The 25,863-nt window shown below is 36.6% G+C and overlaps 1 protein-coding gene across 1 annotated transcript in view; it reads left to right on the top strand.

Moving 5' to 3' along the window:
* The window catches only part of CFTR (CF transmembrane conductance regulator), a 196,319-nt gene extending 170,926 nt beyond the window's left edge, over positions 1 to 25,393 (top strand). Inside the window, exons 23-27 of the mRNA XM_078149954.1 lie at positions 7,253 to 7,408; positions 17,987 to 18,076; positions 21,841 to 22,013; positions 22,678 to 22,783; positions 25,068 to 25,393. Of these exons, the coding sequence (XP_078006080.1) occupies positions 7,253 to 7,408; positions 17,987 to 18,076; positions 21,841 to 22,013; positions 22,678 to 22,783; positions 25,068 to 25,268 (726 nt within the window). The 3' untranslated portion in view covers positions 25,269 to 25,393. The remainder of the gene's footprint in view (positions 1 to 7,252; positions 7,409 to 17,986; positions 18,077 to 21,840; positions 22,014 to 22,677; positions 22,784 to 25,067) is intronic.
* Positions 25,394 to 25,863: the final 470 nt, after the last annotated feature.

The following is a 25,863-nucleotide window of genomic DNA, read 5'->3' as shown; positions in this document are numbered from 1 at the left end:
CCCTAGGTCTCTTAACATCATGTCAGTGATGTGTTAACATCACATGTATATGGTATAGTCCATTTGTTGTTAAAATGACTGCTGCACTACCAGTGGAACATTTTGGTGTGAAAACTGGATTACCTCACTTCTCACAGTGCTTTAGTTTCCTCTTTGTAAAATGATGCCTGTAGCATTTCTTTCAGGATAGTTGTCAGAGCTGTTGAGATGTTATTGAATGAAAAAAAAGAAAGTGTTATCATTGCCTTTTGCCCTGGAATTTTAGGAAACTTGATGAATGTGATTTAACACAGATAATCTCCTAGAAAGGAAGATAGAAGTTGAACTACAAAGCCTTGTGAATCTGCACTAAAAATGGCTTTAGGGGAAGAGTCAGGAACTTGACTTGCTCCAGAGTTCGCAATCATGAGCTAGGCACTGGAGAAACAAAGATAAAAATGTCCCTGCCCTTGACAAGGCATATTCTATGGGGAGAGACAACATGCATATGGAAAATAGGTATGTACACAGCATAGACAACATAAGGTAATTTTGGAGGTGGAGACAAACTAATAGCTGAGTGGATCAGGAAAGACCTCATGTCAAAGGTGGCATTTGAGCTGAGCTTTCAAGGAAACTAGGGTTTCTAACAAGCAAAGTTGAGAAGGAAATCCATTCTAGACATGAGGGACAGCCTGGGTTGTGGCATGGAGATAGGAGGTAGAATAGCAAGTGTGAAGAACCATAAGAGGTCAACATTTGGTTGAACTGAAGAGTGCCCAAAGGGGAGTAATGTATAATAAAATTGGAAAAGTAGGTTGGAACTATACAGAAGAGTCTGTATTTTATATTAGAGACAATAGAGGGTCACTTGAGTTTATTGAGCAGGAGAGTGACATTGTCATACTTGGGCTTTAGCATTATCCCTTGGTCAGAGTGTGAAGGATGAAATGGAAAAGGCAAAGACTTGAGGCAAGGAAATCAACTATTTGACTTTCTTAATTGTCCAAAGGAAATGGATACCCATATAGAGAATCCTTAACTAGGGCAATGGTCCTGTGAGGAAAGAAGTGGACAGATGAAGAGGTAAGATCCATGCAACTTGGCGATTGAGTGGGTATGTTGTGGTCTAGAGGAAGAATAAAGAGGTCTGGGGCTAAGAAGAGAAACTGGGGTTAGCTATATAGAGCTAGAGGGCGATCTTCATTTTGTTGTTGTTCGGTGGTTTCAGTCTCATCCGACTCTTTGTGACACTATTTGGACTTTTGTTGGCAAATGTACTGGAGTGGTTTGCCATTTCCTATTCCAGCTCATTTTACAGATGAGGAAACTGAGGCAAACACTATTAAGTGGCTTACCCAGGGTTGCATAGCTAGTTAGTGTCTGAGACCAGATTTGAACTCCAGACTTTAGGCTCAGCATTCCAAGCACTGCATCCCCTAGCTGCCCTGGTTACCTTCAAAGAGATGATAATTGAGCCCATAGGAATTGATGAATTAACTAAGAGAGAATACAGAGAGAGAAGAGATGTAGGCTGAGGATAGAACCTTAAGATACATCTAAAGTTAATAGTTAAGATATGAATTATAATCCTACAAAAGAGACTGGAGAAGGTAGTACTTGGATAAGTAGGAGGAGAACCAAGAGGGGGCAGTGCCCTTAAAACCCAGAGAGACTAGTAGGTCAAGAAGATGTTGGCTTGTAGATCAGATAATTATAATTTAGATATAATTATTTTTTCTTGGATATTGTCAACCCCTCTTTTCATTAAGAATATTATTCTATAGCAAGATATGTTTTCAAATGGACATCTTAGTGAAAGCTTTAGAGTTTGGTTTTAATAGTTTTTCTTACATGTCAGTTTAATAAAGATAGAATCACTGTTGCTTCATAAGTTGCAAGTTCTCCCATTACAATCCTTTAGAGTCATTGTTTACTTCCAAAAATGATTGGGGTTTATATCATGCCATCATAGGATTTACAGTTCAAAGGGATTTTAAGAATAATTTAGTCTACTCTCCTTCCCTCTCCTTTCATAGATGAGGAAAGTGAGACCCAGGGTTAAAGCCTTGCTCAAAATCAGGCACAGTAAACAACAGAGCCAAAATTCAAGTCCTAGGCCTCAGATATAGTACCAGGTTGCCATTCTAGGCAGGGAGAGCCTCAGTGAAGACCAATATTTTAGGAAAGATGCAGGTCATACATTGGTTCTAGGAGTATAAAAGATGAATGATTGTATTTATGCCTCACCTTTGATATTTGGGAATTCAGCAGCTTCCTGTTGAAAGGATAGTTCATTGTTTTGACTTGTCTTATACGTAGGACTTTTCAGGCATGTGAAAGTATCTTTCTCTTCTCTGACACCTTGGATGGTTTCCAAGATGACTGTCAACAGATTATGGATTGTAATAACAAATGGATTTACATAAGTGAAGATAGGAAGCCTTGGCTGATCTCTTCATTTTATTTTTTTCCCTTTCCCTGCCAAACCTCCATCACTTCCCATCTCTGTTTCAAAATTGCTCATCTCCCTTCCCTTTCCCTCACAAGCAAATATGAAACAGGCTTTTGTGACCTAACAAGCAAAAGGACAGAATCTTGATTTTCCCATTCAATTTTGGCAATTTAAGAATAAGAATTCATGCTGCAGGATTAAGGAACATTTTTATTCTTAGTCTTGCATGTTTTCTGAGTCATACTTAATATCATGTTAGTAAACCTATAGTGTGTGTGTGTGTGTGTGTGTGTGTGTGTGTGTGTGTGTGTGTGTAACTTTAGGGAGGTTTTACATTTAACATTTTAAGGTTAATCAGACAACTAAGATTTTAAGTTATAGAACAGGAGTTGGTCTGCGTTGGTAGAGGGAGTCCTCTCACTGGGATTTCCCTACACCTGTAAAATCATGGGTCTGTACAGAAATGGTTTAGTCCTTCTTCTTGAAACAACATTTTAAAATGGGAATCTTATAAAAAGTGGATAGAAGAGCTAGCCTCTAACACTAGAAGAACAGGACTAAGACCTTCCTCTTATATACAATAGCTGTCTGGCTATGGGCCCAGCACTTAACCCTTCAATGTCCCAGGCATCTCTCTAGAATTGTAAATTATATCAGAGCTGCCCATCTCCATTTCTAAGAATTTCCTTATCAGGAATATACCCTTGTATTCTCACACCAATAAAATCCAGACTTGGGAAACAGGGTTTTAAGGGAGAACCCTTATGTAATTTTTAATGGATTTCAGTGAACTTTGGCATGTTGGTAGAGATTAAAGAGATAAATGCATAAGGAAAATTATAGTTTATTTGATCATCTTAGAATAGGTTTATAATATTTACACTAGATAAAAACTGCCCCTTTAAGGTTGTGGACATACTACCTATATCACTTTGTCCGTGAATAGTGTCAATAGTACATAGGACCACTAATTCATGATGATTTCATTGTATTAATTATGCAAAGTCTAAATCTCACCAAATCTTAACTGATGAGTATGTTTCTCTTTCTGGTGCCAAGGTTTCTTATTAAAGGAAAAACAACAGAAATGATCAATTATCATATCCAAGTTGCCTTCTCCAAACCAGAATTTTTTTTTTCTCTGTTCCTTTTCTTCTAACAGTATAGTTTGAAAAATTAAAGAATAAATTTAAACTCTAAACTTAAACTTAATTGTGGGACTGGTTTTGAATGGAAAATCAAATACTGACCTTCTGGAAATGATGAATATCACCACTGGGTGTACAGACAAGTGAATTAAATAGTCACTTAATAGTTCTCCAAGTCTCATTCCTTTGGGTGAACTTGGCTACCTTCTTCATTTGTACTTCTCCATGTACAAAGGGGAAGGTGCTCACAAATATAGATTTTTTCCCCCCTGGGCAGACTAGTCAGAGGATAGAAGAATACTGGATGTGATGCCAAAAATAATAGATCTCTAGCTCAGGTGTTCAGATTATAGCAGCATGAACATTTAAATGCCACTTGATTTGCAAAGAATACCTAGGTAATCTGTCTTTGTTAAAGAAAAGGGTGATGTAGCTGAAATGAATGTTTTACACCTGTTTGGGCAGTATTCCCTAGAACTACTACATTTTTCTGTCCAAACTGTAGAAAAAGCTGAGCATAATATGCAGAAGACTCATTTTTTCCTACTATGAGGAGTCTTATTTTCTCTCATTGTGGCATCATCTCCTGGAAAGGATAAAAGACTGAAAAATAGTTGTCAAGTACAATGAAATTAAAAAAGTAAACTGGAAGGAATGTGTTGAAACTCATTTACTTATGGTATCTTTCAAAATGGCGCCAAATCCAAGTCTATTTAGAGCTCCAAAAAAACTTTGATTTCTCTATCAAAATTATTAGAAAGTAGGCAAAATTTTATTAAAAAGAGCTATTGATTTGAAAATAAAACTGGATTCAAGTCCCAGGCCTACGGCTTGAGCCATAGTTTCTTTATCTGGGAAATTATTGTCGTTCAGTCATTTCAGTCATGTCCAACTGTCATGAGTATATTTTAGTGGTCTCCTTATCCTCATTTTACTGATGAGTAAATTGAGGAGAATAGAGATGAACCAACTTGACCATGGCCACATGGGCAGTAAATTTCAAAGGCAGGTTTTCAACTTGGGCTTTCTTCATACCAAATCCAGCGCTTTATGTATTATACCATGCTGCCTCTTCTAACTGTGAAAAAGGTTGTGAATGTAAGTTAATAGGGTGAAGAAAGTATTATCATAGTGAGAATATTAGAAAACACTCACCTGGGATGTTCATATATCAAAAGATAACTTGCCATCAAGTGATCTGACATTTTTGTACCCAATCTGTGTGCAGCTTAAAAAAAGGAAATCCCAGAAGAGAGATTTTACAGGCTAATTATATAAGAAACAAGAAGTCTTGGTTAGGCATGACCAAATGCAGTTTTTTATTCCCAGAAAATTGTTTGATCTTAATGCATTATCAGACAATGAGTAGGGAAGAGAAGACAGAACATCTTAAATGCAGTGCTTTGAAATCAATCAGCAGACTTTCCTTAAGCACCTACTGTGTGCCAGCCACTGTGTTAGGTGCTAGGGATGTGAATACAATGAATGAAACAGTCTCTACTTGCAGAGAGTTTACATTCTAATAGAAGAGACAAGGACTGAAGAACATGGAGAATAAATATAAAGAGAATAAACAGCACGGTAGTTAAAGTAGGGCAGCTAGATGGTGCAGTGGATAGGGTTGCAGGCCTGGAGTTGGGAAGGCTCATCTTCCTAAGTTCAAGTCTGGCCTGAGACACTTCCTAGCTGTGTTACTCTGGGCAAATCACTTAACCCTGTTTGCCTCAGTTTCCTCATCTGTAAGGTGAGCTGGAGAAGGAAATGGCAAACCATTCCATTATCTTTGCCAAGAAAACCCCAAATGGGGTCAGAAGGAGTCTGAAATGACTGAACGATAACAACAAAGTTAAATCCCAGTAGTTTAAGAGGGGCTCAGGAAAGGTATGATGTGTAGTGCTTATGCACTCACGCTATTCTCTCATCCCTGCCTCTTCCTAAGAAGAGCAGGGAAAGACCGAGCTCTGACTGTGACAGCATTTTGGTGTGACTTCTGAAGATGCTACCATTTGTGGCTGACAAAAAGAGAACGTGGTGCTTTGTCCTCGATAGATTAAAATATGAGGTTAGGATTGTGGCATGCTAAGTTCCAATCCCTCCTTAACCAACAGATCTTGATTTGAGAGATCACTTCTGTCTATGATATTTGGGGCTTCCTCATCTGTAAAGAGAAGATCCAGGTTAATTGTACAGAGCTGTGAACATATTGACTGAAAGAATGTAATATAAGTGGAATCTACCATGATCTGGTGATCGAAGCATTATTAGTCCAGTTGAAGCATTAGTCTGTATAGTTGACCATGTAGCTCATGTTGGTTATTGATGGAATTGCTTGGGTTGTTAGGACAGCAGGAAAACAGAAAAAAAAAAGTTTAGTTGGTCTGATCATTTCAGGGAATAACTGACAATGCACTGAAAAGGACATTATACAGCCATTATGAGAGCTGGAAAGGCAATGTTATCATTCTCCCTGAATCCTTAGCTTCTTTTAGAGCACAGCTTAGGTGGCCCCTTCTACCTTAGGCCACTTCTGATCCCTGCAATGTTAGCACTCTCTGCCTTTTGAAATTATTTTGTGTGTGTGCTGTACTTACAAGTAATGTTGCTTCCTCTGGTAGAATGAAAACACTTTGAGGGCAGGAAGAATGTATTTTTTCCTTTTATCTCCCCAGTACACATGTAGTAGTATATATGCATATATACTGTTGTATATAGTGTAGCATATATATTGTTGTATATAGAGTAGTATATACTGCACACACACATATACAACACACACAATAGTATACATAGCACACGTATGTACAGTAGTATATACCACACAAACACACACATACTTTCTTAGTATATATGTTGTACTTATTTGTATGCATGTTGTTTCACTCAGTAGAACAAAAACTCTTCGGGAGAAGGGACAGTTTTTGTTCTTATATCCCCACTACTTCACATGTAGTGGGATGTACATTGTTGCATATACAATGTGTATGTATATAACTATGTATGTTGTACTTATATGTATAGATATTGATTCCCCAAGAAGAATGGAAGCTTTCTGAGGACATACATAGTTTTACTTTTTGCTTTGTCCTTGTGTCCCCAGTCCTTTGCATGTAGTAGTAAGTACTTTAAAGCATTTGTTGAATTGAATCATCCCTTGAAATGTAATAGTTGATCTTGTTAGACCAAGAAACCCTAGTCTGTTAAAAATGCTTGCATAGGCTCATTCAATAAAGTGGACTATAACACTCTTTTTGCTTCTCCTTAACAATATGTATTTTTTTCTTGGTTCAGTGATTTCAAGGTTATATCACTTTGGTTATTTGAAAAAGTTGTTGTATAGCAACAGTTAACTCAGTAATGCTACTAAGATCAAGGTTTTAGGTTCCATACCCATGCAGACCAGTTAGCCTCTGCTTCATGATCATTGGATATCAGTCATCCTTTTCAATACAAGCACTGTTCACAGTTGAGGAATGAGCAAGAAGATATACAGAAATCAATACCAATCTATCCTTTAGACTGTAAAAAGAACTCGACAAGTGGACTCTTGTAATGGTGGCAATATTTTTCTATGAGATTTGTAGTACAACATCACATTCCATTTGTTGATGCTTATAAATAACAGGAGTTATTTAAAACCAACTTCTAACTCCCTACCTCTTTTATTTTATAGGTGGGCCTCTTGGGAAGAACTGGTTCTGGAAAAAGCACCTTGTTAGCAGCTTTTTTAAGATTACTGAACACAAAAGGAGACATACAGATTGATGGTGTATCTTGGGATTCAGTACCCTTGCAGCAGTGGAGAAAGGCATTTGGTGTAATACCGCAGGTAAGAATGGCAGAATTTGAAAAAATTCAAAATTTTTATGAATATTTTTTGTTGCCAGGGTCAACTCTCTATAATCAATTGTATATCAATTGTGACCTCTTCAAGGGAATGTCCTGTGGGCATCACAAATTCATCATGTGCAGACCAGAACTCATCGTCTCCTCCCTCCCCTCACATTCTTCATGCTCTTAATGTCCCTATTTCTGCTGAAGACACCATGATCTTGGCCAGTCACCTAGGTTTACAACCTCAAAATCATCCTTAATTCCTTCATTTTTTTTACCCTTCACATCCAATTAGTTACTAAGTCTCATTGACTCAACCTCTGCTGTGTTTATCACAAACTTCTGCTGCTCTCTGTTCACGTGCCATCACCCTAGTTCAGACTGTCATCTCCTTCTGCGTTTACTGCAGTTGCTTCTTCACTGGTCTCCCTGCACACAGTCTCTCCCTTCTCTAGGTCTCTCCTCCTCCTAGTTTTCAAATTGGTATTTCCAAAGCCGAGGTCTGACTATGTCACTCCTTGGCCAAAGAATTTCCTGACTTTCCTTTTTACCTCAAGTACAAACTCTTCTATCTGACTTTTAAAGGCCATCTGGTCACAGCCTACCTTTCCATGCTCATTGTACATTGTTCTCTTTCACATACTTCCAGTGAAACTGACCTACTGTGCTATTTCCTGCATGTGATAGTCTGCATGCCTTTGCATTGGCTGTTGCCCATACCTGGAATGCACTTACACCTCACTTCTCCCTCTTAGAATAGCTAGCTTCAGAATTAGTAGCTTACCTAGGTGCCACCAACAACAGGAAGCCTGCCTTGACCCCTCAGTAGATGCTAGTGCCTTTCCCCAAGAACTTACTTTGCTCTAAAATGTGTGTATATATATATATATATATATATATATATATATATATATATATATGTATATATATATATATATGTATGTATGTATGTATACATATATATATATATACATACATATTGTATTTAATTTTCTGTATATGTGTTCTTTTAACTTAGAATGTTAGCTCCTTGAGGTCAGGGATTGTTTTATTTTTGTCTTCATATTCCCATAATAGGGGTACATAGTAGGCCTAATAAATCTTACCTGCTGAATGTCTGTAGCATGATTTATATTTATTTAATCCAGAACATATTTGTTAATTTTTCCTTTCTTATAAATTGCTTTTTTTCCCTAGGAAAACAATTTTTTAGGTGTTTGTAACACTGTATGAGAAATGGTTATTACCATGTCATTAATTGTTGTGATTACATTTCCTAGCTGACATATTCATCAGCTGGAACATGCTTACCCACTTTTTTCTTCCGCATTTTTCCCTGCTCCAGTGCTCTAAGCACCATGTTAGCAATCACAGCAGGATGACAAATGCTTTCTAACACATAAGAGATGCTGCTGAAATAACAAACATTTGGGAGAAGTATTAGGACATGAAGCAGTAGAATTGAAAATAAAAAGTGTAGTGATTGTTTTTTGTTCCTAGAATAGAGTGAACCATGTCAGATTAATCTGTAGGTAGTTTTAAAATGTCATTCTTTGATTTAGGTCATAAAACATCACTAATACGATACTATTTTGTACATTATGATGCAAGAACAAGAGTTTTAAGTATGTGTGTTTCTGCATGTGAAAGAGAGAGAGAGAATTTGATCAGTTGCTCATTTAAAATAAAAGTTACATGAAAACAATGGTGCTTGCAAACTAGACATAACTGGCACCAATCTTGGTGACTTTTGCATATTAGATGTAACTGACCCCAAATCTAGATAATTTTTACAATTAATTTCTTTCCCCCATTCCCCACCTCTGCTTTATATCTTTAATACTTTTACCAGGGATGAAATAAATGTAATCTTTCATGATATCCTAACTGTTTTAATATATTTTCATCATCATCATCATCATCTGTTTTTACTAATAATTCACTGAACACATATTGCTGTCTGTGCTTATTTTAGTGCTTTCAGCCTGGCCCTTCATCTTCCAGTTAGAAAATAAAATTTATAAGCCAGGAGGAGCTGAAAGAAGTTGGATTCCAAATCCAGATGGAGAAGAAAATTGTACTACTTACCAAAATAACTTTTATAAAGCAGTTCTTTTAGATATTAAAACTCTCTAGACACATATTTTAAATTCTTTTCCCCAGACTTCATCATCTGCTAGAAACTTGGTCTTGGTTTTAGGTGGAAAATGTAATGTATTCTGATGGAAAAAGAAAAGATTTTCAAATTCTCTGATAGCAAAAAATTCTGAAGAATAAAAATGCAAAAGGAACAAGCTTGACAGCAATAGCAATGACAAAAGAAAAGTGCAGAATACTGGAGACTAGAATCTGGTTAGCTGAGGACATTTACTGTTAAGTTTTTGTTGTTTCTTGTCTGCTTCCCTGCTATAAAGCAAACTCTGCTAAATAATATAGGAAAGCCTTGTTTTATTGTGGTGTCACTTACATGGAGATCATAGGATTATAGATCTGGAAGGGACTTGTAGGATCTTCTAGTTCAACTCCTTCATTTTACAGATAAGGAAACTGAGGACCAGAGAAGCAAAGTGACTTGCTCCAAATCATGTAGCTGGTAAATTAGCAAATCTGAGAATAGCTTCTAGGTTTTATTAGTCCTTGCCCTGTGACCTTTCTCCTCCACCAAGAGAGCTCTCTTTAGGAAGTAGCTTGGCATGGTGGATAGAAAGCTGGTCTCAAAGTCAGCAAGGCCCGTATTCCACTGCCACCTCTGATGAATGCTATATGGGATGTGGGACCCTAACTCTCTAAGACTAGAGATTGTAGAAAATCTGCTTATGCATCTTGTTGCTTGAATATTTCTTCACTGAGAGTTCTCAAAGCTCAGGAAATCACAGGTCTGAACCTTCCCCACTCCCCCCAAAATTCTTGCTTCTCCGCCAAAGTAAATCTTTTAAAAACTACACTTATTATATCAACTCTTTCCCCGTAGGAGAGCTACAGACCTCATGTTCTGCCTGACAAAATGTTCTTTTTTCCATTTCATCACCATTTCCATAGTTGGTGAGCTACCAGATACCTCTCCCCATACCTATCTTTGGCTTTGACTTTGGTCCCTGGAGCCCTGAGCCCCAGGGTCACAGAGGGACCACTTCACAGAAAGTTCTGACATTCTTCAGAAATGTCCATTATGTAGCAGAATGAATCCTAAGGAGAAAACAACAACAAAAACAACAGAACATCCCCACATATCATTGCTATCTAAACAAAGGTGTTTTTATTTTTCTAACCTTTCTCTGCGACTTCTGATTGTCATTGTTTAAAAGCTTCCTGGAATTCAAGTTATAAAAAGAGAATCCCAAAATTCTAGGAGAAAAGTTTTTTTAAAAAATTTGCTACATGCTTGTTATTTTTCTTCCAACTCCCCTCTTCCTAGCCCATGAAAGATAAAAGTTTATTAAGACTTCTATCATTAGTGACCTCAGGGAAATCAAGGTTAGATGATCAAAGACCTAGGAGACTTGACTGTGACACTCCTATTCTCCTTTAGGCAGCAACTTAGATTTCATATTACAACAGGTAAAATCACAGTAGGCAATTATTTCTGGCAAATTCTGCAATGCCTTGTGCTCCTACCTCTTACAGTCCTAGCTACATTAGGCTGTTTTCTTCTAAGTAGTTGGACAGCACCCATGGAGAATGTAATAATTGAGGAGGTAGGGCAGGGTGAGCAATTCAAAGCAGAAACTGCCTCTGAATGTTGCATTAATCTCAGGAGGAGCTTTGTAAAGGAAGGTAGAGGTATCAGGAAACCATGAGACTAGCATCCAAAAACAACAGTTCTTATTAAATAAAGAGCCTTTTCTTTTTTTTATCTTTCAACGGATATTTATTTTCCCTCCCTCTTTTTTCTTCCAACCCCACTGCCTCGCTGTTGGGGGAAAAAAGACAAAACTTATAACAAATATGCAAATATACAGTTGAGCCAAACAAATGGCCATGTCTAAAAATACATGTTGCATTGTGTACCTTGACTCTATCACCTGTCTATCAGGAAGTAGAATCATGAATCATTGTCTAATGGAGTTGTGACTATTCTTTACATTGACTGGAGTTCTTAAGTCATTCAAAGTTGTTTAAATGTTATTATTATTATACAAATTGTTCTGATTCTATTCACTTTTCTCTACATCAGTTCGTATAAAAATTCCTAGGCTTCTCTGAAAGCATCCCTTCTGTCATATCAATGAGAGGATAATACTCTATTATATTCATATATCATAGTTTGTTTGGTTATTCTCTCCCTCCTCCACCAGTGATGGACACCCCTTAGTTTCCAATTCTTTGATATAAAATAACTACTATGGATATATGTTTTTAACTTATGGTTCCTTTTTCTCTTTCTTTGATCACTTTGGTGTCTGTAAATTTCTTGAGGCTAAGGGCTATTTTTACCTTTCTTTGTATCACCAGAACTTAGCATAGAGCCTAGAACATAGTAATCGTTTACTAAATCCTTTTGGATTAGTTAATTGATATAGTTTGACAGTCCTGTTCTTTTTCCTTTAAAAAAAATTGGATATTCATCTTCTCTAGTACTACATTCCTTCTTTTATTTTCCTATGATCTTTAAAGGATTTCTCAGAAATTACATTAGACTATTCTTTTAGTAGCCTAGGATGAAGTTCAGTTTGGGTTGGTGATGAACTCATCACAGGTAGAAATAAACTTTTTTACTATCTTTCTACTTATATTGGCTACCCAGTCTCTACTAGCCGTTTCTGTTCTTTTCTTTCCAGTGTAACAATTGTTCTGCTTGGCCAAGTAAACAAAAGCAAAATAAAAGCTGTTCTGTCATCTCTCCATCATCTATTATCGTTGTCCCATCTTTCTTTCGATTTTTGATCCTTCTTTCATTTCTATACTTCAGCAAACTGTACAGACCATTTGGCCTGTTATTTCAGGCTCTGCATGATCTGGTTCCAACTACTCTTCTTTTTTGTCTTCTATTGCTTTTCTTAATGTCCTTTCTCTGTGTATCAAAATCTGACAGCTTTCTTTAAGATTCACCTGAAATGCTATCTCTTCCATGGTTCCCATAGTTGGAAGTGATCTCTCTTTTAAATAACCTTAGCATTTGACTTTTAATCCTTATGATAATTATCACACAATATATTTTTTTACCTTTGGGTACTTTTTTGGACTTCACTATTTCTGAGCTATTTAGAGACAACATTATGTTTCTTCTTTCTGTCCCTCACAATACCTAGGACAGAACTTTACACATAGAAAACGTTCTACAAATATTTCTAGTAGGCAATATTTTTATAGAGATTTCTCTCTGAGATTACCTCCAATTTATTCTGTACTTACCTTGTATGTACATACTTGTTTGCTTACTGTCCGCCTCATTAGAATGTGAGCTTCTTCAGGCAGGGTCTGTTTTTATTTTGTTTTGGGTCCTTGGTGCCTGACACATAAGAACCATTTAACAAGGATGATGAAGGAAGGTTTAATGGAAGGGGTGGTATTTTTAAATGGATCTTCCAAGATTGATGGATTTGGTCTGAGATATGTGGGAGATCATTGCTGGGAGGAAAAGCAACAAAAGCAAAAGCACAGAGATAGAAATGATTATACTAGGTAGAAGACAGTGATGTTATTGGCCTGGCTGGAATGGAAAGTAAGTTTTGGAGAGGATAGGGAAAAGAGAATTAGCAAGTGAGGAATCTGGACTTAATATCATAGGTATTGAAGGTATTCTAAATCTTTGAACAGGATATAAGATGTTAAATTAGTTTTCCATCAGCATGCTGTAAATAATTAGAAGTCAGAAATCTTAAGAGTGAGAGACACCAACCTTTCACTTGACAGGGTTAGAATCCAGCCCCACAGCCAAAGAGGATTCTAACATTTCCAGAGAAATAATATAGATCTTTGTGATGCCATTATTCAGGAAAAGATGCTATTAAAGTAGTTTATTTTTGTCTTTTATTTTTCATTTTTGGAATAAAACAAGCATTTCTATAACATAGCACAATAAAAAAGATGATTGTACACAGAACTACAAATCTTCTATGCTAAAATAGTTTAGCTATGGTATGATGATGATTATGACTAGGATGGGGTAGCAAGGGAATGGAAAAATTATTAACATTGGAAAGAGGAAGGGTTAAATGTATGGTAGTACTTGTGGAGTTATGACAACATATTTATAAGAAATAGATTAAGACCATTTAAAGTTAGCAAAAAGCTTTGAAACTTGGACATCTTTCACTCCCAAGCTAGGCTAGTTTGAAACAGGGTAATCTGTTGTCTATTAGTGTCTATTTACTTGCAGATACAGTCTGAGACTCATTAACTGATAGCTTTCTTATCATTATTCTGATATCTCATGTTAAACAATGTACAATAGATAAGGGGGAAATCAGGCCACAGTTAAGCAATTTGTCCAATAGGTGAATAATTATGATTTCCTTATAGTTCCTTGATTCTCAAGAATTACTCTTTATGCTATTCGTAACATTAAATAAACACTTACATACTTGAAATGTCACTTTCTATGAGCATTTGTTTTGTAGAGAAAATAATTCATTCTGATTCACAGACGCTGATTAAAAATTGTTTAGTTCGGTCCAAAAACTCAAATCATTTTGAAACACTATTCAACCCAGTAGTACTAACTAATATTTGTAAAAGAAATTTAAATGTTTAGTTAATGATATGAAACTTTTAGCAATGAGTTTGTTTAGTTAACTTTTCCTTTCCTGGGGGGGGTGGAGCACACAATTATTTTAATGTTAGTCAAATTAATTATAAACAAAAATTATAGAACTATTTCCTTAATAATATCAATCTCATCACACTTCAAGCTTTGGACATTTAGCCCTAGAAAATATTTTTCTAACTTCATTTTGAAAGAGTCAAAAGCATAGCCTACTGTAAAGAAAGACATGGTTGACATGTCTATATTCTAGTGCCTCTAGTTTTAGTATTTCTGCCCTAAACTTTCTTTAGCACTTATAAAGAAAGATAAAAATGCATATTACCAGTTTTCTTCATTATAAGACTTCTATATGTAGTAACACATATCCTATATCCCTGTGTTGAAATGATTCATCTCTGGTCAGTCTGGCTTGCAAGCAAACTAATGAGATGACTGCTCTAATTTTATGATGAGACTATTTATTTACTGTATATGCCTTCACTTAAAAGGGTATAGGATAGGTTTCATAAAGTATAACATGTTTATGAGGATCTTTACTAATTCCAGCTACTTTAGAATGAAAAAGGTCCTAGGTGGCTCAGTGGATAGAATTCTGACCCTGGAGCTAGCAAGACCTGAGTTCAAATCTAGCCTCAGACACGTACTTTCTATGTGACCCTGGGCAAGTCACTTAACCTCTGCTTGCCACCTGTGAAATGGGGATAATAACACCTGCTTCCCAGGGTTGTTGCAAGGATCAAATGAGAAAATATTTGTAAAGCACTTAGCACAGTGCTTGACATGTAGCAAGCACTTAATAAATGCTTCCTTCCTTCCTTTTCCTTCCCTTCTCTTCTTTCTTAAATGAATCAAGGAAGGTTACTTTTTAGAAGAAACCTATGATGAATCCTTTTGTAAAAGTAAGAGTCCTTTAAAAAATAAACTTAATACCCCAGAATTAGCATTTCCATATAGGAAGTTGAACAAAAAGTAGTTGAACAAAAAAAAACAAGTGAAATTGTGAACCCTTATTGTACATAACTTCCTTTTTTAAAAAAAAGCATGTAATAAATATAACATGCTACTTTTAAAACTGTCCTGCTTATCTGTTTACTTTTATATTTCCTTCTGCTCTTTTTGCATTTAAAAAGATGTTTCAATTATCCTCTTTTCTTCCCCCCCCCGGTCCCCCCCACATTATTGTTTAGCTTCTTATTGTTTCCTCTCCTCTAATGTTAACTGTATTGACTTTGTTCCTGCAAAAAAATTAAATTTTATAGTCTTCATTCAACACATAATAGATTCTGCTCCATCTCTTTATTTAATTCTGTGTCAATCTTTGTGTTTCTTGTAAACAACATATTGGATTCTGCTTTCTGATTCATTCTATTACTCTCCTCTATTTTATGGGTAAGTACATCCCATTTATATTTGGAGGTGTAATTGATAATTTTGTATTTCCTTCTATCCTGTGCTCTCATGTTTCCCCCTGTTTCCCCCATCTATCCCCTTTTTACAAAGAAGAAGATGGTTGTGAGAGGGGAATGTGGTTATATACTGGTCTATTGTGCCTCTTCTCTTCCCTTTGCCCAGCCCTTATCACCACCTCAGGATTTATTTAATAGTTGTGCAAGCTTCTTGAGTCAGAATTTGTTTTGCTTATGACTAATTTTCCACTGAACTTGGCCTTCCTCTTAATCCCCATATCTCCTATCCCTTTTCTAGACTAACTCTTCAATGAATTTAATGATTTTTAACCCCAAACTCTTTGAATGGTTATATGCATAAGTGTGTGTGTGTGTGTGTGTGTGTGTGTGTGTGTGTGTGTGTGTAAGTTTGGCACTCATGCTTAACCCTCCTTTGTCCAGGTCAGATGAAATTGAGGTTCATGTAATACACTTTTCTCATCCCTTTATCTGTGTTTGCATAGTGTTATTCTCAAACACTTTGATTATGTGAGTTACTAAATTTAACCCCTTCCTCGCTCTCCTTTAATTTTCTTTCTTCTCTTAAGAGCATCAAAATAAAACAAAACTTCTCCCAGTCCCTCTGACTTATTTACTCCCTATGACTCTTGAAAAGATTTGGATTCTGAGAAGATGCTTTTTTTTCTTCCCCACCTATTAGAATATAAACTTCCTCATCCTGTAAGTATAGTCCCTTTCAATTGCTCAAATGTATTACTCAATCTTTCTATGTTTTTCATGAAATCTGTGTTTGCATTTTAAGGTACCTATTCAACTCTGGTCCCTATCAGGAATACTTTAATATCTTTTATTTCATTAAAGGTTGATTTTTTTATCCTGTAATATTGTACTCAGTTCTGCTGGGTAAATTATTCTTATTTATATGTCTTTATCTTTTGCCTGCTAGAATAACATTCCAAGCTTTCCTCTTTTTAAGTGTTAGTTGCTATGTCTTTCATGATCCTAACTTTGTCTCCTTGGCACTTGATCTTTTTTCTTTCTGGTAACTTTTTAAAATTTTCTGTTTGATCTAGAAGATCTGAATTTTGACTTTTAGGAACTGACTGGTGGTTTTTTTCAAGTTCCTTTCTAGTGTTCCAGTGTGAAGGCTTCCATGAGCTATACTTAAAGGCAGGGGGGTTTATAATCTTTTCCCTACTGCCTGTTGACTTCTGCCTGTCTCTTTTTGGGTGAAATGGTCTGGGAAAATGCATTTACTATAATTTCTTCTTGGATCTTGGAAGACCTTTACTCATCTTAGAACTCTTTTTTGATCCTCGCTGAGGTAGTTGTGAGAGGACTATAGGCTATTCTATTCCCATTCATACTTCCAACTTGAGAGCTTCAAGAATATTTTTGGAAAGTGAGTAATCATTGGCTACTTTACACATTTATAATGTTTTAGAGAGGCAACAAGTTATATTGAATAGAAAACTGTTCTTGAAGCTAGAAAGTCCTACATTCAATTACCACCTCTGAAATAGTGGATGTGTGACCCTGGCCAAGTCACTTAACCTCTGAGTGCTCTAAGCAACAATCTAAGGCTATAAGTTGAAGACAAGGTGCTGACCTGTACAGGTAAAGGGAGTTGTCTTATCTGAGAATTCCCTATTCCAGTGAAATCACAGATCTAGTCCCTATCCCTATAATGTTTTTATGTTGCATTTTCTAATAAGGAGGAAATGGCAACCTAAGTGAAGAATTCTATATAGCTTTCAACTGCTTGATTCTTTTTACATACTTAAAGAAATAAGGATAGCTCTATTCTATGTTGAATATTTTTTAAAAATTCATAAAAGCAGTTTTGTTTAGAGCAAAATTTATTGTGGATTGTGAAATAAGGACTGCCATTGTTATGGACTGCCTAGTCCAAGTCAGTGGGAATTATGTCAATGTGCTCAGAATTCTTCTTAGATTTGAAATTAGATTTGCAACAAGAAGTACTGCCCCTCAGGCTATTATTTTTGTTCTAAAACATATAGTCAATAACTTTGATAGACTAAGCTCTTCTCAGCAATGCAAGGATCTAAGACATCTCCAAAAGTCTCATAATGGAAAATGCTATCCACATCCAGAGAAGGTACTGTGGAGTCTGGATGCAAATCAAAGCATAGTATTTGCTTTTTTTCCCCTTCTGTTTTGTTTTGTTTCTTCTTTCTTGTGGCTCTTCCTATTGGTTCTAATTCTTCTTTACAACATGACTAATGTGAAAATATGTTTAGTAAGAATGCTTATGTAGAGCCTACATCAGATTGCATGACATCTTGGGAAAGCAGGTGTGGAGGGAGGGGGAGAAAATTTAATCCTAAATAGCTTATGGAAGTGAATGTTGAAAACTAAAAATATGTTAATTTTTAAAATGCCAAAAAAGTATATAGTCAAGTTTTTAATCATGTCCTTTCCTTTTCCTCTACCCAAACAGAAAGTATTTATATTTTCTGGAACATTTAGAAAAAACCTGGATCCTTATGGACAGTGGAGTGATCATGAATTATGGAAAGTTGCAGATGAGGTAAGAGTGTCTACCAAAGATGTGTACATGGCAACTGAAGCAGTTGTTCCCTATAATGAAAGAGATAATCCAGCCCAAGACGTTAAAAATGGTTGTCACTTTTAAAATAATATTGGAAATGCCCAGCCTCTTGTTTCATTCATGAACATACTTACGATATGTTCGTGACAAGGCCTCACACTTAGTTGGTGTTTAATAAATATTTGTTGAGATGAACTGATTTCATGACAGATCTTACTCTCAAAATACAAAAGTTATTGTAGATGAGGTTGCATCAAGTGAATGTATAATAGAAGAGGCAAAATTCAGGATTTCGTGTCAGGAGGACCTGAGTTCTAATGCTGATTCTGCCACTAGCTATGTGACTTTAGCCAAATCACTTAACCTCTCTGGGCCTCATTTCTCATCTCTGTAATGAAGGGATTAGATTACATGGTCCCTAAGATCCACCCACCTCTAAATCTATGATATTTTGAATCCACCCTGATCAAAGACACTTAAATAAATGTTCTAGACAAACACTAATATCATCCTAAGTTTCATGCTTAGATAGACTTAGCCAGATTCAGATATTCCTTCTGATCCCAAGCTGTCCCTTATAAAAGAGGTTTTTCCTCTACAACTCTTATTTCCACCTTTTCTACCTGGAGACTATGTCAGTTCTGAAGATGTCCTGAAATAGGCAAGGGGATCCAATTTGGCAAGAGATGATTGGCTCCAAAATGACAGTTATGACCTAGGACAAAGCTGGCCACCCTGAGGGATGGCATAAATACATCTCTGGGACTCCCCTGTGATAGAATAGTTAGAATTCCCCCTTCTCATGTGAGGTGGCTGCTACACAAGCCATTAGGATATATACGTGTGCTGTTGCTTTGGGCAGCATCCCAGAGAAAGATAATGTAATTCATTGTAATTTACCAAATATTCAGAGTAAATGTGAGATTCATGATAATAACATACTGGTATCATAGATCTAAAGTCATAAGATTTTAAAATGTTTATCTAATTTAACTGCCTTTTTAAAAACCAAACTTTTCTTGTCCTTTTTTTTTTTAACATACTCTAGTCCTTCTCCAAATATTGTTATATCCCAAATCATCCATTTTTTTTCTCACCTCTCTTCAACATGCCCATGTTAGGTACTGTCAGGAACTTTGAACTATTACTGAGTGTTAAACACTTATTTGTTGAGTGTCCAACCTTAACATAGACCTAATAAAATACTACTTAGATTAACCATTTTCATTATTCAAGTTTCCCTATTACCCAACAAAAATTCTTTTCATGAAAGTTTTAGAGAAAACATTAATTAAATTTGCAAACAATACACTTAGAGATCTTTGATCTACAATTTAGAGGAGGTAAGGTTTAAGGATGCCATTTTTAGGTTTTCTGAGAAACACAATGTTGGGGAAGGAGTGAAATTAGAGTAGGAACAGTATCTGAACCTCATGACAGTTTGATATCTTGCCAGTTCACACAGGAGAGGATAGAATCAGAATCATAAAAATATTGCAAATTAAACCAAAAGAAATCCTAATGAGTCTCACACATACTTTTAAAAAGTCAAAAGGCTTACAAATGCTCCCCACCCTCACTCCACATTTTAATTTGCAACACTACTTTTAAGTATAGTAAAGATAGAATTGTGGTAGATATTTGTTCATGATGTATGTGTCTCATGATTATTTACATTGTCATATAGGATGCTGAACCTTGGAGTCAGAAAGACCTGGGTTCAAATCCACCTAAGATTCTAATTAGTTGTATGACTCATGGCAAATAACTGCTCTGAGGCTCAGTTTCCTCATCTGTAAAATGGAATTAATAATAGTAACTACTATACAGCAGAGTTGTGGGGATCATATGAGACAATGTGTAGCAGAAACCTTAAAGTGCTCTATAAATATCAATTATTATTATTGTTACATCTCCCATATGATATTCATGACTCCAATGTCCTTTCCGGCTCTAGAACCTGTTACCTTATAAGTATAATTTGGATGAACACTTGTAAAGGATGCTACGGATGTAATTCATCTTTTGGGTATGGTTGGGCTAATTGACTAGGTAGCTAGGTGGCACAATGGATAGAGCACTGGACCTGGAATCAGGAAGACCTAAGTTCCAACCCAGCTTTAGACACTTGCTAGCTGTGTGACCCTGGGCAAGTCACTTAACCTCTGTTTGCCTCCATTCCTAATCTGTAAAATGGAAAGGATGTTAGAATCGTGAATATCAATTTAACAATCACCTGGGGAGTCTTTCATTACCTTTGGGTTGTAGTTCCTCTGAGTCTGTCGATTCACACTAAAGGTAGCTTGAAACTCATTTATCATCTGTTTACTTATATTTCCAGAAAATATTTTTGCTTGACTTTATTTAATCTGAATATTATTCTATTTGGTAGAGAATACAGAGGCAAAATAGGAGAAAGATTAGCCTTTCTCAGTCATCCACTATTTTTCCCAATTTTTAAAAACATTTTTATTTGAAGTTTTGAGTTCTGAATTCTATCCCTCCTTCCTTCCCTTCCTCCTCCCCTCCCTGAGCTGGTAAGCAATCAGATATAGGTTATACCTATGGAATTATGTAGAATATTTCCATATTAACCATTTTGTACAAGAAGACTCTAATAAAAAAAAAGTGAAAGAAAAGGAAAAAGAGCATGCTTCAGACTGTATTCAATCAAAATCAGTTCTTTTTCTGGAGGTGGATATTATGCTTCATCATTAGTCCTTTGGGATTGTCTTAGACATTGTACTTCTGAGAATAGCTAAGCCATTCAATATTCTTCATCAAACAACATTGCTGTTACTATGTACAACATTCTCCTGGTTCTTTTTACTTCACTATACATCAGTTCATGCAAGTCTTGCCATGTTTTTTTCTGAAATCATCCTGCTTGTCATTTCTTATAGCACAATAATATTCCATTACAATCATATGTCACAGTTTGTTTAGCTGTTCTCCAGTTGATGGGCATCCCTTGGATATCCAATTCTTAGCTACTGCAAAGAGAGCTGTTATAAATATTTTTGTACAAATAGATCCTTTTCCCTTTATTTTGGATGTCTTTGGGGTATAGACCTAGCAGTGGTATTGCTGGATCAAAGGGTATGAATAATTTTGTAGCCCTTTGGGCATAGTTCCAATTTGTTCTCCAGAATGGTTGGATCAGTTCACAACACTAACAATAGTGCATTAGTGTCCCAGTTTTCCCAAATCCCCTCCAACATCCAACATTTTCCTTTTTTGTAATATTACCCTCTTTGATAGATGTGAGGTGGTACCTCAGAGTTGTTTTAATTTGCATTTCTCTGATCAATTGTGATTTAGAGCATTTTTTCATGTGTCAGTAATCTACTATTAATGTCCCATTTACCACAAGCAGTAGCCTGATGCTTTATTTCTCATCAGACTTCAAACACAGATAAAACAAACTTCCTTGTCACATGACTCCTGTTGTTTGGACTTTAGTGTTCCTGATACTATTCTTATAGGACCTTATAATTCTTTTATATATCAAGACATTCTCTTACTTCAAAGTACAAAACAAATTTCTTTTTTAAAAAGCTCTAAAATTCTTAACTGATTCAGGCTGAGAGTTTGTAAACTGTAGTTAAACTGGATGCTTCTGAGAACCTCAATTGCTCCATTCTACCTGTTCAAACTCATGTGTGTTTACCCATATGGCATTTTGAGGATGTGTGTGAATGTTCACTAAGCAAGATGTTTTTCCTCTAATCTTTTTCCTGTAGGTGGGACTAAAGTCTGTGATAGAGCAGTTTCCTGGCAAGCTGGATTTTGTCCTTGTTGATGCCGGTTGTGTTCTAAGCCATGGCCACAAACAGCTGATATGTTTGGCTCGGTCTGTTCTTAGTAAGGCAAAAATTTTGCTGCTGGATGAACCAAGTGCTCATCTGGATCCTATGTAAGTTTTGACAAAACAGAGAGCAGAATCATTCAGATCTATTTATCATTGACCCACATTTTCATGATGCCATTTCCTTTGTAACCTATAGTCACTCACCTAGATACAATAAGATTTCATAGTGAAAATGCTACGATACTAAGTGTCCAGTGGTGCAGGTTTATTTATCTGAATGTGAGTCTCACTCCTAGCTCTTGCAGACCACTTCAAATTGCTACGCAAACTTGTAGTATTAACAGAGGATGGAACTGTATAGTTACACAAGCAAAACCTAGCTGCCTAATTTCCTTTTTTTCATTTCAAACACAAATGTAGAAGTGATATTGGTAGTGTGTGACAAGAGTACAAACAGTAGTATATTCATGGGGTGGAAATGTTAGTGATTTTCATATAGGATATTTTATTTTAGTACCTTAAAATGTTTGCCTCATGAGTTTCCATGCGCTAAAAATCTGACCTGTTGGTAAAAAACTGATCGTAACTAATTCTGTATCAAAAATGTTCTCTTTTTAAATATGCTTTTTATAAAGGATGGTAAATTATTCAAGAGTCTTAGAAGACACAGACAGGCCTGTATTTATTTATCCTTTATAGAGCCAGATCCTTAAGGTTCTATGGTTACGTGGGCTCATTGTTCTTTCTCTCTTTTTTTTTTTTAAAAAAGGACGTATCAAGTCATTCGAAGAGCCCTGAAGAATGCTTTTGCCAACTGTACTGTAATCCTCTCTGAACACAGGATCGAAGCAATGTTGGAGTGTCAGCGATTTTTGGTGAGTATTTTGTAATTTACTTATAATCTGATTTCCTTATTTAATTCCTGGTTGAAGAATTTTTAAGTTAAGGTTCTCAGGTGTGTCAAGGAGGCTATATTTAGAAAGTCTCTGCAAATATTCCCAGTGTAGAAGTTCCTTACAATTGTGTCATGTGAGGCCACTGAGGATTGCTCAATGGAGCTGCCCAACTTTCTGAGTTTGATCCAAGCCATGAGGTCATATTGGAATTAAGTGAATCTGAAATGGCAGCAGATTGCTTATTAATGTGTAGTATTTATGAGATTCTGCTTGGCGTCCAAGCTGTGAGACCATGTTTCGGGTAAAACTATCCTATTAAGAGGTCCTTCTGGTACTTATTCTAATTAAATCCTCTTGGACGACATCCAAAGCAGACTTATGTTGTGCTAAATTCTGTATTGTATTTGATCATATTTTAGTCAGCCTTTAGAGTTTTCTTGTTTATACACTTGAATACAGAGCACTCAGAATCAGGTAGTCTCTTTTTACATCTGATTTTGAAAGATTCAGCAGCTTCTATTCCTTGTGGATAGCTCTGTTTGGTACTCTTCCCCACCCTCCTTTTAGTGGCAAAATATCCTGCAGTTTGGTTTTTTTTTTTTAAATGATGATTGGAAGCTCCCCTACGCTTAATCACAAGGAAATTGTAAGGATGTATCACATTATTTCTGTCAAGCCTTTGCACATCCCTGAGCAAGGACAAACATTTCCATGTTTAAGGAGCTTCTTTTTTTTTTTTTATTATCCACTAAGTAATGAATCTGGAGATGGGCTCCTGGTCTTGCTGATGGCTTAATTTTGTGAATGAAACTGAGCTGTAGTTTGCCCATAGAGGTGTATGAGGTGTTCAAGGAGGACAAGCAGCTCCCATGTGAGGGCCTGCTGGGCCCTTTTTAGGGCTGCTTATGTAGCTTTGGTGTCTACCTGGTACTCAACTCTCACTTGTGGCTCCAAGGAGCTGTGGCATTCACAGTGGCCACACGCTGGTAAACTGTTTTGGCAGACAGGCTAAACCAGGTTGAGGAAAACCAATGGGCCTCAAACCCATCAGTGAGTTGGGGTGGGGGGGGGTCCTGCCTCAAGCATGTGACGACTTCTCCCTGTGGAATGGGCGGATAAGAACAATTTGTTCCATGGCCGTGAAGGAGACTGAAGACTTTTGTCTTGCCACTAGACTTTGATGATTCTGGAAGAGAAAGTGAGGCAGTAGACTTTTATGTAGCTCTGACTCACTTAAATCCAATTTGCACATGAATCAAGACATTACCCTATGATGTCATTGATCCTATTCAAAAATGAAGGACAAACAACAATAGTTTGCCCATCTGTAATATGCCATTCTTGGGCAGGGAAGGGACTGGAGGGAGGGAGAGAATTCAGAACTCAATTTTAAAAACTGAATTCTATAAATAAATAGAAAGTGGAAAAAAAAGAAGCTATGGTACCCAATAGACACATATAACTTATTAATAACTATTTGTGGTTATTTAAGAATGAAATAAAAATATTTTTATTTGTAATATGCCATTCAGTCAACAAGAATGTCATGCTAACTTCATACCCAATACTGAATAGGCTGCTGGTTTTGCTATATACTAAACATGCAGATTTCTAAGATGATGGATCCTAGGACTGTTGATTTAAAGCTAGATCAGAGTTCATTTCATCCAAGTTGTTCACTTTACAGATGTGGAAACTAAGACCCAAAGGTTAAGCGACTTGCCCAAGGTCACAAAGATTGTAAATGACAGAGACAGGATTTGAACTCAACTTCCTTGATTTCAAATACAGCAGTCTTTCTATTGCACTATGAAATGAATCAAATTTCTACCATGGAAACTGGTAAAGGAATTTGGCATTCTTTCTTAGAAGGTGCTAGAGCAGGGGGTCAGTGGTCAGTATTTTACCTGTCAGAGTTGATTCTTGCTTCTTACTGACAACATCGCGTTATAGCTAATTTTGTTTGTTTATTTTGATTGTGGTAACCCTCTGCTGTTTGAAAAAACTGCCATGCTGCTATATGTAAGGACTATGGTATAACACAGGCAACTCCAGGGCCTCTGTAGAGCTTGAGTAGCCAGACTGAGTAAATGAGGTAACACTGATGATGACCTCCTTTTTGTAAAGGGGCCTTGGGTGCTTTATCTCTTCCCAAGATAACTTATGGTAAGTTCTCACTCTACTTTCTTCCTTGTCTGCTTGTTAGGTCTGGTACCTTAGCTTATGTTCTCTCTGAGGGGCTAACTGGTCCACATTTCACTAGGTCATAGAAGAGAACAAAGTGCGGCAGTATGAATCGATCCAAAAGCTGGTGACTGAGAAGAGTCTCTACAGGCAGGCCATCAGTCACTCAGACAGGATGAAGCTCTTCCCCCACCGGAACTCAAGCAGGCACAAGTCCCGAGCCACAATCACTGCCCTGAAGGAAGAAACAGAAGAGGAGGTACAAGAAACCAGGCTCTAGATATTTACCAATGCAAATTCTTGCCAGGCTCACCTCACTCTTTGAATTTTGTGCCTGGGAAAACTGTCATGAATAATGTTCCAAATTGAGAAAAATGAAAGAAGGCTCCTCATGAAACACTGTGTGTGATTTTTGTGTGTGTGTGTGTGTGTGTGTGTGTGCGCGCCACACATAACTGTGCATGCCTAGGGATGTGCCTTCTTGGCAAAGTGAAGCAATGTAAAAGGCCTTGAAGATCCTTGAAGAGTTACCCCCCCCTTTTTTTTAAGCAACCCAGATTACCCTGAGACACCTCTTCGTATTTACTGATTGTATATGTGGTGACCGTGAGCCAGAGCTTTCCAAGAACAGTTTATTTGCCTTATAAAATCTGGTGGGAAGAATGAAGCTGTTAAGTCTCACCATAGGGGTGATGCATTTAGGCTCATATACCTCCATTTCCCCCTTTTCTTCAGTATCATAAGAAACAGATTGATCATTCTGACCCAATGATCATTCTGACTTTTCAAGAATTCGCTGTGATAGAGATGGCCAAAGATATCACCATAGTGCAATAAATCATAGCATGTAGGAATTAGTGAAGGAAGTGAGATCT

The sequence above is a fragment of the Phascolarctos cinereus genome, unplaced genomic scaffold, assembly GCF_003287225.1.
Source record: "Phascolarctos cinereus isolate Bilbo 61053 unplaced genomic scaffold, phaCin_HiC Scaffold_1;HRSCAF=81, whole genome shotgun sequence".
Taxonomy (NCBI): domain Eukaryota; kingdom Metazoa; phylum Chordata; class Mammalia; order Diprotodontia; family Phascolarctidae; genus Phascolarctos; species Phascolarctos cinereus.
This window is presented reverse-complemented; position numbering and strand designations above follow the sequence as displayed.